Source organism: Lupinus angustifolius, chromosome LG01 (assembly GCF_001865875.1).
Source record: "Lupinus angustifolius cultivar Tanjil chromosome LG01, LupAngTanjil_v1.0, whole genome shotgun sequence".
NCBI classification, from domain to species: Eukaryota; Viridiplantae; Streptophyta; class Magnoliopsida; order Fabales; family Fabaceae; genus Lupinus; species Lupinus angustifolius.
Genome location: NC_032009.1, coordinates 14200931 through 14213175, shown reverse-complemented (window position 1 = coordinate 14213175; position 12245 = coordinate 14200931). Strand labels below are relative to the sequence as shown.

General features: G+C 33.9%; 1 protein-coding gene across 1 annotated transcript; it reads left to right on the top strand.

Annotated features, from left to right (window-relative positions):
• LOC109349919 (protein TIC 56, chloroplastic) lies at positions 6937 to 11655 on the top strand. The gene is made up of 5 exons (XM_019590988.1): positions 6937 to 7822; positions 9568 to 9765; positions 9981 to 10272; positions 10407 to 10569; positions 11349 to 11655. Exons 1-5 carry the CDS (start codon positions 7141 to 7143, stop codon positions 11526 to 11528), a joined length of 1515 nt encoding a protein of 504 aa, XP_019446533.1. The 5' UTR covers positions 6937 to 7140; the 3' UTR covers positions 11529 to 11655.

Here is a 12245-nt window from a genome sequence, read left to right as displayed (position 1 = left end):
TTGTTACAACAATTACACAACAATTACAAGAGTAAAATTAAGCTATTACAAAGCTCAAATATAACAAGAAGGCTTTACTCTAAAACACCTAATACAAACTCATGCAATATGACAATGTATTAGTATGAAAACAGAAGTTACAGAATCTAAAAAAAAACTTCACGAAAAGCATCAATAATATGCATGAACATGTGAGGGAAAATATGAGAAATTATAACATGAAATGCACTCAATCCTAAAGCATAGAATCTCTCATTTCTAAACTCACAAATGCACTTAACAACTAGATGCAACAAATATCACGTAAAATGCTCTAACTCTCTAATAAATGCAACATGCAACTTATGAGATTAATTCTGAAAACGCAGTTTATAAAGAATCAGTTCAGAAGCCCAGTTAATCGATTAAAAGCACTCTTAATCGATTAACGTGATTCAAAAATGTTAACTGATTCTGTTTTTCAAGTTTTCAGTTTCAACAACATTTCAAACCGTTAGGTTAATCGATTAACGTAATGCCTTAATCGATTAACAGCATTTTTAAAACGTGTTCCAGTAGCAACCACTTTTCAAATCAGTTGGGTTAATTGATTAAAGTATTAGTTAATCGATTAACAGCATTTTTAAATGTGTATTTTTAAATAAAAAACCTCAAATACGTTATGCACTTAGTTCATACATGTTTAACACTTAGTTCATACATGTTTAATACGTTATTCTTGTGGTTTCATTTTTTATTTAACTTGGTTGATTTCTGCATCAACATTCCATTGCACAAACACTTTGATATCACAACAGAAAAATTAATCATTTCTCCCAACAACTAATTCATCCCCTTAGAGCTTATTTTGGGTAAATTACTCTCAAACTGGCCCTACTTCACAAATGGCCTCTAAATTATTGTTGGGAGAAGGTTCTAATATCAACCATCCTCCAAACTTCGTTGGAGAATACTATGATTTCTCAAAAATCAGGATGAGAATCTTTATAGAGTGTCAAGACCTGGACATATGGATAGGAAGGACCTTATGAACCTTTCACTATTGTTAATGGTATAAGGGAAGTAACACCAAAATTGTCATGGAATGATGAAGATAAGAAGAAAGTGCAACATGATGTCAAAGCTAAGAACATCTCACTTCAGCACTTAACATTGACGAGTTATTTAGAGTATCCAATTGCAAATCCATTAAGGAAATGTGGGATACTCTAGAGACCACTCATGAAGGAACTAAGGAAGTGAAGAGGTTCAGACTTAATACTTTCTCCCAAGAGTATGAAATGTTTCATATGAAGCCTTGAGAGAAAATACTAGATCTCCAAAAGAGGTTTACTCACCTCACAAATCCTCTAGTTGCACTTGGTAAGGTACTATCAAATAGTGACTTGAACTTAAAAGTTCTAAGATCACTTACAAGACAATGGGAACCCAAGGTGACAGCCATCTCCGAAAAGAAAAGTTTGTCAAATATGTCTTTGGCTGCTCTCTTTGGAATGTTGCAAGAACACGAGTTGGAACTAAGCCAACTTGAACAACATGAAGAACAAGAGAAGAAGAGAAAAAATATTTCTCTCAAAGAAAAAGTTAAGGTAGATGAATTCTCAACAGATGAATCAGAAAAGGAGGACATGGAAGACATGAGCATGTTGGTGAAGAAGTTCAGCAAGTTTCTTTAAAAAACAAAAGTGGCAAGGCTGGACAATCAATAAGATTCTCCAAAAGCGATGAAGTTTCCACTTCAAATCCAAACTTCAATTGTTTTAAATGTGGAAAACCTGGTCATATGAAGATGGATTGTCCTACACTAAAGAATAATCCTTTCAAGCCAAAACCTAAAATGAAGACCAGTAGACATGCTTACATTGCATGGGAGGTTAATGACACAAGTTCCACTTTAAAACTAGAAAATTAAGAGCAAGATCATCTCTCTCTAATGGCGTCTCATCATTCTGATGATGAGGTGGTAAGTGAAACTGAACCTTTAGATAAGCCATCATTTCCTGAATTACAAAATGCTTTTAATGAATTGCATAGGGAATATGTTAAACTCAACAAAATTTGTTTTAAACAAAAGAATGAGATTGATGTATCCCAGAATAAACCTTTTTCTTCTTCTTCTTCTTCTTGTCCAAATTGTATTTCTCTTGAAAATAAAGTTTCTACTTTGAGTCTTGAACTCAATAGTCTAAACCAGAGTAGTATAAACTTAGATAACATGTTGAAAATGTAAACACATTCCACCGACCGTACAGGTCTTGGTTTTTCCAAACCTTCTTTATCTAAGAAAAAGGAAGAGTCTAAAAAAATAAATTTTCAAAATATAAGTATCCATACTAATCATGTTTCTAAAACTAAAACTGGGATATAAAAGCATCAACCCATCTGCACTTACCGTAGAAAAATGGGCATACACAAAATACTTACATGATTAGAAAATATAGTATACCCCTAGGATGTTCTCAATGGGTAGAGAAATGTGCTAACCCTATAGGATCCAAACTGAATTGGGTACCTAATATTAATTAACCTATTTTTCAAGAATATTTGGGAGCCGCCAGCGACTAATGATATTTGGATAGCGGTTGCTCAAAACATATGATGGACGACAAAGGAAAGTTCTTTGTCCTTACTCCAAGGGACAAAGGTTATGCCACATATAGTGACAACATTAAAGGAAGAGTTCTTGGAGTTGGTAGAGTCGGGAAGCCACCTTTTACTATAATAGAAAGAGTTCTATACGTTGAGGGACTCAAGCACAACTTACTCAATATAAGTCAACTTTGTAACAAAGAGTTCCATGTGGCTTTCTATCCCGACAAGTGCATCATTGATAGTAAGGTATCTGAAAACTCTAAACTTATTGGTAAGAGAGTAAACAATATTTATATGATTGCTTTAAATGATTTTTCTCTTCCCATTAAATGTTTAGCAGTAATGATCATGATGCATGGTTATGACATATGACATGTGCTCATATACATATGGATCATTTGAATAAACTGATCAAGAAAGATTTAGTTGTTGGTTTACCCAATATAAAGTTTTTTAAAGACAAACTATACAGTGTTTGTGAAAAGGGTAAATAAACAAAAACTTCTTTCAAACCAAAGCACATGGTTTCTTTTGATAGACCATTGCAGTTACTACACATGTACGTTTTGCCACCTCTCAGACTAAAAGTTTTGGTGGTAACTACTATGCTCTTGTGATAGTAGACGGCTTTTTAAGATACACTTGGAATCTATTCTTGGTACACAAGAATGAGGCATTTAATTCCTTTAGCGAGTATGCTAAGCGAGTTTAAAATAAAAAATCCTTGAAATCCCTGCTATAAGAAGTGATCATAGAAGAGAATTTCAAAATGCTTCTTTTGAGGAATTTTGTGATGATAATGGTATCACTCACAATTTCTCTGCTCCTAGAACACCACAACAAAATGGTTTTGTGGAGAGAAAGAATAGATCTTTGGAAGAACTAACACATACAATGTTGAATGAAACTAATCTCTCAAAATACTTTTGAGTTGATGCAGTCAGTATGATCTGTTATGTTTCTAACCGAGTTTTAATAAGACCTATTCTAAACAAAACCCCTATGAAATCTTCAAAGGTAGAAAACCAAATATTTCTCACTTGCATGTGTTTGGCTGAAAATGTTATGTACTAAATAATGGTAAGGAAAACTTCGGAAAGTTTGATGTAAAAGCCGATGAAAGAATTTTCATGATCGGTAGAGAGGAATCCTGAAACGGAATGGGCTTACCATGTAAGTACCTCAGAAAGAGGTACTGGACAACAAAGATAATTGTTACTTGCCATTGTTAAGGATATCTGAACTCTCGATTGCTTTCCCATTAGGATCTTGGCCTTCAGGTATTGTAGTTTTGGTGGTGATTGGTTGGTGAATTGCATATCACATTGCATGAAAGATATATTAATTATGGATGTGACTATCCTCTTGTATAAGACACTAACTTCATGCATCATTTGCATATGTTTGACTTTGTTTGATTATGATGTTGTTATAGGGTGTTTCATTTTAATATTATTTCTCTATGTAATTCCATGTTGCGGTCATCGTAGGTAGTTCTTACTTCCTTTTCTTTGTCTTTTCTTTTTTCTATACTATGTGTATGTCCAGGTTTGTTGCAGTTAGCCTATGGATATCCGTTGATGGAAATATAGACAAGAGAAACTTAGCTGATGTACAGTTAAATACCTTGTTTATGTTAGGATTATTGGCTCTGGTTTAGGAAAACCCCCTAGTCTTTTTTGAACCAATTTTTATATAAGTCATATTTTTGAAACATATTGATGAAGGAATCTTTCTACATATATTATGTTTTTATCATCATTATGTTGATACAATTAAATAAATTATTTTGTAAAGTTACATTCTTAAAAAGAGATCATTATATAAATCATGGTTTTGAGGTTCAAAATGAATTTTAAATTCACTCTAATTCTCTAATAAGTTGCCTTTAATTTTCTATAAATTTTCATCCTATTTTATAATGAAGTCCTAATTTCTAAGTTGCAAAAACAGGGTGTTACATATGAACCTTTATTGTCACCTTGTTATATATATATATATATATATATATATATATATATGCTATGAAATTTTAATGATATATCATTATCCTATAGCATCATTATTGTTCATACTACATAATTTCAAAATAAAAAATTTCTGACATTGGCTTCCAATAAGTTAAACTATATATCTTGTTACCCTTTGCTATATATATATATATATGTCTATTATGCTGGAAATTTAGCTTTTCCTTCTCTTTGATGAAGTCAAAAGGGAGAGAAAAATTGGATTGTATTTTTCTGTCCAAATTATTTCAGGCACATAAAATGAAACAAGGGGGAACATACAAGATAAGGGGAGCATACAAGATAATGAGAGTTTACTCAATTCAAACAAATCATATCATATGAAGTATGTTGTTTTCAAGAAAAAATCAAAAATATATCTTTTCAAAAGATGTTGGTTTGTCATCATCAAAAGAGGGAGATTGTGAAGAATATCTTGCTCCTAACTTTGACAGGGTTTTGATGAAGACACCAAGATCACAAAACGAAGAAAAAATGAAGGAGAATATGAAGACATGGAAGTTCAAGCTTCAATAAAATTAGAGTCTAAGTCTTCAATATGTACTTTTATCCTTATGCTCAATTTATATTTAGTAGCAATGCTCAAAGAAATTCAAAGGAACTTAAAACTATTTTTGAAAGAATTGAAAAACTCTTGAATCATTTTCAAAATACTAAGTAATATGTTACTTGACCTGAGTTTCAGGTTCCTAGATCTACGTAACAGATTACCTGAATTGTGTGACAGTTGGTAATATATTACTGGAACTACGTAACAAGGTACATGACTAAGAAAACAGTTACAAAAAATATAACTAACACATGTAACCGACTCTTACATGGCAATAATCAATTACATGGCTGAACAACAAGTTTTGGTAATCAATTACACCGCCATGGTAATCGATTACACAACTTTTACAACCAGTTTTTCAATTTCAAATGAATAGTTTACATCCAAACTGAATGTGTTTCAAATCTAATCATGTCCCAAATTTTAGAAAGATATCATGGCTGATTGGAAGCCTATTTAAAGGCCTTAGAACATTCACACAACATACAACGTTCATATCATTAACTCACTTGCTTCTCAAAACTCCTTCAAACAAATTTCTGCACTTTGTCTTGCAATTTTGTTTCCAAACTTTTAGCTTTTCTGAAGTTGCTTCAAGTGCAAAGTTCTAAAGTTTTTCAAACATTTTAGAGCATTGTTTTATTAAGTTTATTGAGAGCAAAAGGATTGCAAGTTATAACATTGTCAAACTTGTAAAGACAATCATGCCATTAATATATTCTTCATCTTGTTGTTAACTTTTCATCACAAGGGTGTGGTGAGAAGGGGAAAAGAGTTCACTTAGAAAGTTGTTTTCCAAGGGTAGATATTTATGAGTGTGTAAGGTACAAGGGTCTTGGGGAGAGAATTTATAATTACAACTCAAAATATCTAGTGGAAAAATCTCGTGTGACAAGAGTACTAGATATAACATTCGGTGGACAAGAAGGTGAACTAGTATAAAAATTCACTATGTACTCTTCTTCTACTCTATTCTTGTGGTTTCATTTTTACTTTAACTTGGTTGGTTTCTGCGCCAACATTCCGCTGCACAAATACTTTGATATCACAGCAGAAAAATCAACCATTTCTCCCAACCATTAATTCACCCCTTTTTAATTGTTTATAACAATACATTGTTTGAGTATTAGTGTGTTTCAAAGTCACAATACATGAAGAAATTAAATTGCTTCTAACTCGACTTGAGAATGAAGCAATTATGATGATATTAGTATTGGAACCACTTATGAAACATTTTTGTATAATAAATAATTTTGTTTTTTACCTTCACTTCAATGATGATATGTGTGTTTATGTTTGATATATATGGTTTATGAAATATGGAAGAAAAATGTTAGAAGGGAACACGAGAATGTGATAATGGATAAGGGAGAAGAAATAACGAGGTAAGAAGAAGATGAATTTATTCATTGTTGGGTTCGGAAATGATATATTGTTGGCATATTAAGAAAGAGTGAAGCCTATTTATTTAAGAGTATTGCTAGTGACACTTCAAAATGTTTATTTATACTCCTTATCAACCAATCAAAAGTTTTGTTTTTTATTTTGTCAAATTCTTATTACTTCAAATAAAATATAAACAAACATTTTGAGAATTTGAATAATCTCATCCTTTAAATAAAATGTGAGGTGTGAAAAATCCCACTAAACATATCACATTTTCATGTCTTCCCAAAACAATATTAAATATTGATTAGTTTGGGCCTGAAAATATGAAACTTTATTAGTCCAACTAGTTACATTGGCATAGCTAGCCTGTTACACTATTCCTCTTTTCTCTTCCCATCCAATCTTCTCAAATCACAAACAAACTTCACTTACCTCTCTCCAGACTACAGAAACTACATCCACTTTCAATTCCTCAAATTTTCAACCTTTTGGGGTTACTTTAGAACTTATGTGCATTATTTTAAAATCACTAACATCACACTTAACCTCTCATCATTAAACCCTTTCTCTCTCTCTATGGCTTCCATCAATAACTTCAACCCTTTCGGTGGAAACTGGTTCCAAAAACCCCAAAACCCAATCCCTCCCCTCAACACCAACATCTTCGCTCTCTCCGACCACCAACCTCCGAACTTCGCCGCCATCAGCCTCCGCAACCTCTTCCGCAGAAAGCCCAAACGCCCCGACGACGAACCGGGCCCAATGGAGCAAATGGTGTACCAATTCTTCGAAGAATGTGAGAACCCACCAGACTATCGACACACCCCAGAGGTAGAAAAGATTCTAAACGAAGACCCAGTTTGGGAAAAGAGAGAAAACCCAACAGAGGAAGAGATAAGAGAAAACGAGGAACTAATTGAGATGATTAAGAACAGTCCAGTAATGCAGTTTTTACAGAGAGCAGAGGAAATTGCTGATAAGATCAATGAGATGGAGTTGAAGGAGAATGAGAGGCCTTACCATAAGGAAGATTGGGAAGTGTGGAAGAATGTGCCAAATGTGATTGGGCTTGATGGAAGGCCCATGCCTAGGAAAGCCCAGAAGAGTAGAAAAGAAGCTGATGATAAGTTTTGGGATTTTGCTAGGCAGTTCTTTTTTGGGCTTTGGGGGTTTAGGCAGAGGCCTTACCCTGCTGGGAGACCTATTGATGTTGCTCAGTCAATTGGGTATAAGAACCTTGAGAAGAGATATTATGATTGTAAGTTCCATAATGTTTTTGAGTTTTATGATTCCAAGATGAGTTTAATGGGTGTCCATGGTCTTTTTAAATTGTGGTTGTACTTACTGTGATTGCAATTGTACTTACTATGATTGGGGTTTATGCATCATAATACGGTCCAGAGTGACTCAAATGTGGTCTAATACAATTGCATTGCAATGCGATGTGGTTATATCATTTTGATTGAGTGTCACACTGCAATTGTAGAATTGCAGAGTAATGCAGTTAGGGAGGTCACTACAATATTGCGGCCACTATTGTGGCAGCATCAGGTTGCACTTAGGATGAAAAGGTTTACGCACTGCATCATCCAGAGCAAATATGTTAATAAGACATCCACGATTTTGATTTTTATAAGTGCTCTTTATATTATAAATATTAAAGTGGTTTTGGAAGTTGACTAAACTTGTTGTACATGTAATTTTGCACTTCGTGATTTGGTTTGAAAAGGATGTAGTACAATGCGTGTATTGAATGAAATAAGTTTTAAAAACAGTAGCAGATTGACTAGTTGAAGTGGTGAGATTGTGAATTGATTAGGTCTCTACTTCAATTCTTCCTTATCATATTATTATCTAGTTTGACTTTCTGCTAGGTTTTTGAATTAGAAGTTGAAATCCAATGAAGCTTGTGCTCTTCAGTCTTCAAAATGGTTGCCCTCTTATCAGACATGTTTCTGTGTCAGACACTTCCCAGATGTTTTTGCATACAAAAATGTTTCTGCTAGGCACATTAGTCAAGAGGTCATGAGTTCAAATCCTAGAAATAGCTTCTTTGTTTGCACGAGTAAAGCTGCAAACATCTAAACTCTTCATGCCCCACTAGGTGGGAGCATCATGCATTGAGCCTCCCTTTTTACACCATTTTGAGATGTAGGTGGTGTAAGGAATAAAGAGATGTGACTAGTGATGTGATGGTAAAAGGAAAAGAGAAATGGAAAAAAGGAAGATAAGGTTTAAATGGTAGTGTATGAGAAAAACATGTAGAAATATAAGGATTGTTTTGGATACTGTGTTTGGTAAACTTTTTACTTTTTCTTATTAAATTTTCATATTACTATATATGGAAATACCACTATTTCTGTCTCATGCCTTGGATGTTATTGTGCTTATAATGACTTTTTATTTTAACCTTACAGTAAATTTGTATCTTGTATTTTAGTCATGTCATACTATCCTATCCTATAACTTCAAGTTTGTTGTATGTCAGTCTTTGTCGTATCGCAATCATGCTGCATGTTGTATTTCTGATTGTTAAATTATTCTTAGATTGAAATGTTTAAGCAGCTTGCCATTGTGGGTCAAGGTTAATCAGCATGGTCGAATAGGATTGACAAAATGGTAATTGGTTCGACAAGTCTTGGATTTGATTCTTGTTGGTGAAATATGTCCTTGAATCTTTCTGTGTTGAGATATTTGAGCTACTTGACAATGAGAAGGGTTCGGTTAGTTAATTGGTAGGAGGAGCAAATGGCATTGATAAGAAGGTTTTGTATTCAATTCTTGCTGTCTTCTCTTTCACTATTGTTCATAGTGTATGTGATTAAATCACAATTATATAGGATCGAAGTTGAATGTCAGATATATGATTAATATTGTCATTGTTTGTTGAAGTTTTCTGATATAATTTATGTTCTGGTTGTCACCATTCCATCTGTTGATGTGTCTTATTGTTTCTGGTTTGGTTGTCTGTTGTATAATGTTTTTATTTTCTGTTTGATGTAGTTATCATGAGGAGTGGTGGATGGTACTACAAGGATCGACTGGGTCGTACACGAGGACCATGTGAGTTGATTCAGCTTAAAACTGCATGGGGTGCTGGGATCGTTGATAAGAACACTTTTATTTGGGGCGAGGATATGGATGAATGGGCACCTATCCACATGATTTACGGAATGGAGCGTGCAATTGCCACTTGGGAAGGTTTCTTGAGTTCCAACCTTTTATTTAGCTTATGTATTAGAGCAATTGAAGCTAATTCACGTGAATACGTTTCCAAATGTTCTTAAATAAATCTCAATTAATATTTCTCAACAAATATTTTTTGCATCTAAGAATGCAGTCTATAAAACCAACCTGGCAAGCCTTGAAGCTTTAGTACTTGATAAAAACTGATTTCTGGTTCGGCATTTTTTTAGTTAGACTTGGTGCTGCAGCAACAGCCCTCCTTTTCAAACTACAAAAAGGTATACCGCCATGGGTTCCGCTGAAAGGATTTGAAAAGAAGACTTATAAGCAGCTTCAAGAAGAGGCCATGGAAAGCAAGAGGCGTGATTTAGCAGTATTGGAAGCCAATGGCGGTGTTTGGCCTGGAGTTAGAATTCCAAGTTATGCCCTATTTCTTTGGGCAAGTGGAACAGAACTGACTACTATTTTGGAACAGGATCAAATTAATCACATGCCAAACAAATACATTCCCAGAGATCTTAGGTATGTACTATATGCTAAGACTCGTGTGTTATAAACTGTGACACAGAGTAGTAATGAATTATTATTACTATATTCAGAAATTTGATATGGTTTCTAACTATTCTTCCCCTGCCCCGGACACACCATTAAAATAGGAAGAAGTTGGCCGAAATTATACCAGGGTTGAGACCATGGGAGGTTCTGAGCATGGAACAAGCGATGGATCAAATAACATTTAATGGTGAGTGGTACCGTGAACCACTTGGTTCATACACCACTGGTCCCCCATACATCAGGCATTGGAATGAGGACGTTTTGGTATGCTTTTTCATCAAAGCATTTTGATTCATTTATTACCTGTATTGATATTTTTTCTTTCTATAAATTGTTATGACCTGCCCCTACAACTTTTCCGGTTTATATATTTCCTTGGTGAAGAGAAAATGTATGTTGTATACTATAACTTTTCCTTCCAATGCCATCACATTTAGGAGGGTTGTTACCTTAATCCCCGGCCTGCAGCCATAGCATCAACCTCGTTCGCCTTAATCAAATATCCCAACCGGAACTCAATTGTTAACTAGCTCTCTCTTTCTGACATCTTAGTCTTTAGATTCCTTTCCATAATGGTTTATTTGCAAGTTAGGTTTTGAAGTGAACAGAAAGGAAAGGAAAGGCTCAAGTCATCTAACAAGTAGTGTATTTCATAGCTTTAAAGCCTTCCCCTTTCCTCCATTCCCCTTTAAAACCTAACTTACAACCAGTAATAGTACCTCAAACATGATGCAGTATATGATCTATTTGCAAGTTAGGTTTTGAAGGGGAAATGGAAGGTTTCGGAGGTATCACATGTGTATTTCGTAGCTCGAAGTCTTCCATTTTCTTTCCTCTCCTCCAAAGCCCAACTTGCACACAAACCATTAGTGATTGACTTTTAGATAAAGGAATAAAGATTCAGAATGATGCGATTGTGCATGAGATTTTATCAAATATCCCAAAAACATTACTGGTGCATTAGCAGACATAGTGTTCTAAATCTTGCCATAACTTGCCTTCTTTTGAGGCATGAGGTTTTATTTTGCTTTTATTATTTCCAGAGATTGTATAAGATATTTGAAGATCTTTCGGCTGAGTTGTATGAAAAAATGGAGAAGACACTTCCTGGCTTTGATAAAATCATGGAAAAAGTACAGAGGGACTTTGATACAAGAATTGGCAAACTGGAGGAGAAGAAAGAGGCTGAGAAAAGAAGACGTGAGAAAGAAAATAATGCCTGAAACATTCCCTAGTGTAATTTATTACATTGTTTCTGCATATGATATTGTAAGACACTGTTGTGAGTTGTTAAATGTTTATGAATTTAATTACTTCAAACTCAAGATTTATGATAAAGGTGTTACAGAATTCTAGGGATTCACTTAAGAAAACGAAGAATTCAATGAACAAGTAGCAGACATTCTTATGAGGAAAGGAATTCGAGCTATCTCATTACACAAGGAAAAAGATACAGGGTAGAAAGAGTAGAAAGATTACAATTTTTAGAAGGACAAAACTTACCTACATGATTAAGCTTATTATAACTTGGCATGTGGAAAAAAATTTCATCTCATTATTAAGCCAACTTTGACGTTGTTTAATCCAGTTAATACCATTCCAATATGCCGTAGAACTTATTTCTTTTTCACCATAAAGGTAGGAAGACATGCTATGGAAAGAGAAAGTGTGAAAGAGTAACATGAAATTGATACAAGTTTTTCACTATTTCAGATAACTTTTTTTAGTGGATCAAATTTTTTTATTAGGAGTGCATTTGATTTTCTTAAAGAGTAATGATATATCATTCTACTAATATTTCTATCTACAAAAAATGACACATATCACTTGTAAATCAATTATTAATAAATAAAGTATCACCTTATAATATATGTCATTTTTGTAATGGATATGATGATTAGTAGGAGAATGCAGTAGGAAGATATATCATTTTCGTTTCG

Bases quoted from the DNA above. Each gene is read 5' to 3' on its own strand.
- LOC109349919 (XM_019590988.1), top strand. From the start codon at position 7,141: ATGGCTTCCATCAATAACTTCAACCCTTTCGGTGGAAACTGGTTCCAA. The intron at 9,766-9,980 runs GTTTCTTGAGTT...GCATTTTTTTAG, and splicing joins TGCAATTGCCACTTGGGAAG to TTAGACTTGGTGCTGCAGCA. The intron at 10,273-10,406 runs GTATGTACTATA...CCATTAAAATAG, and splicing joins TACATTCCCAGAGATCTTAG to GAAGAAGTTGGCCGAAATTA.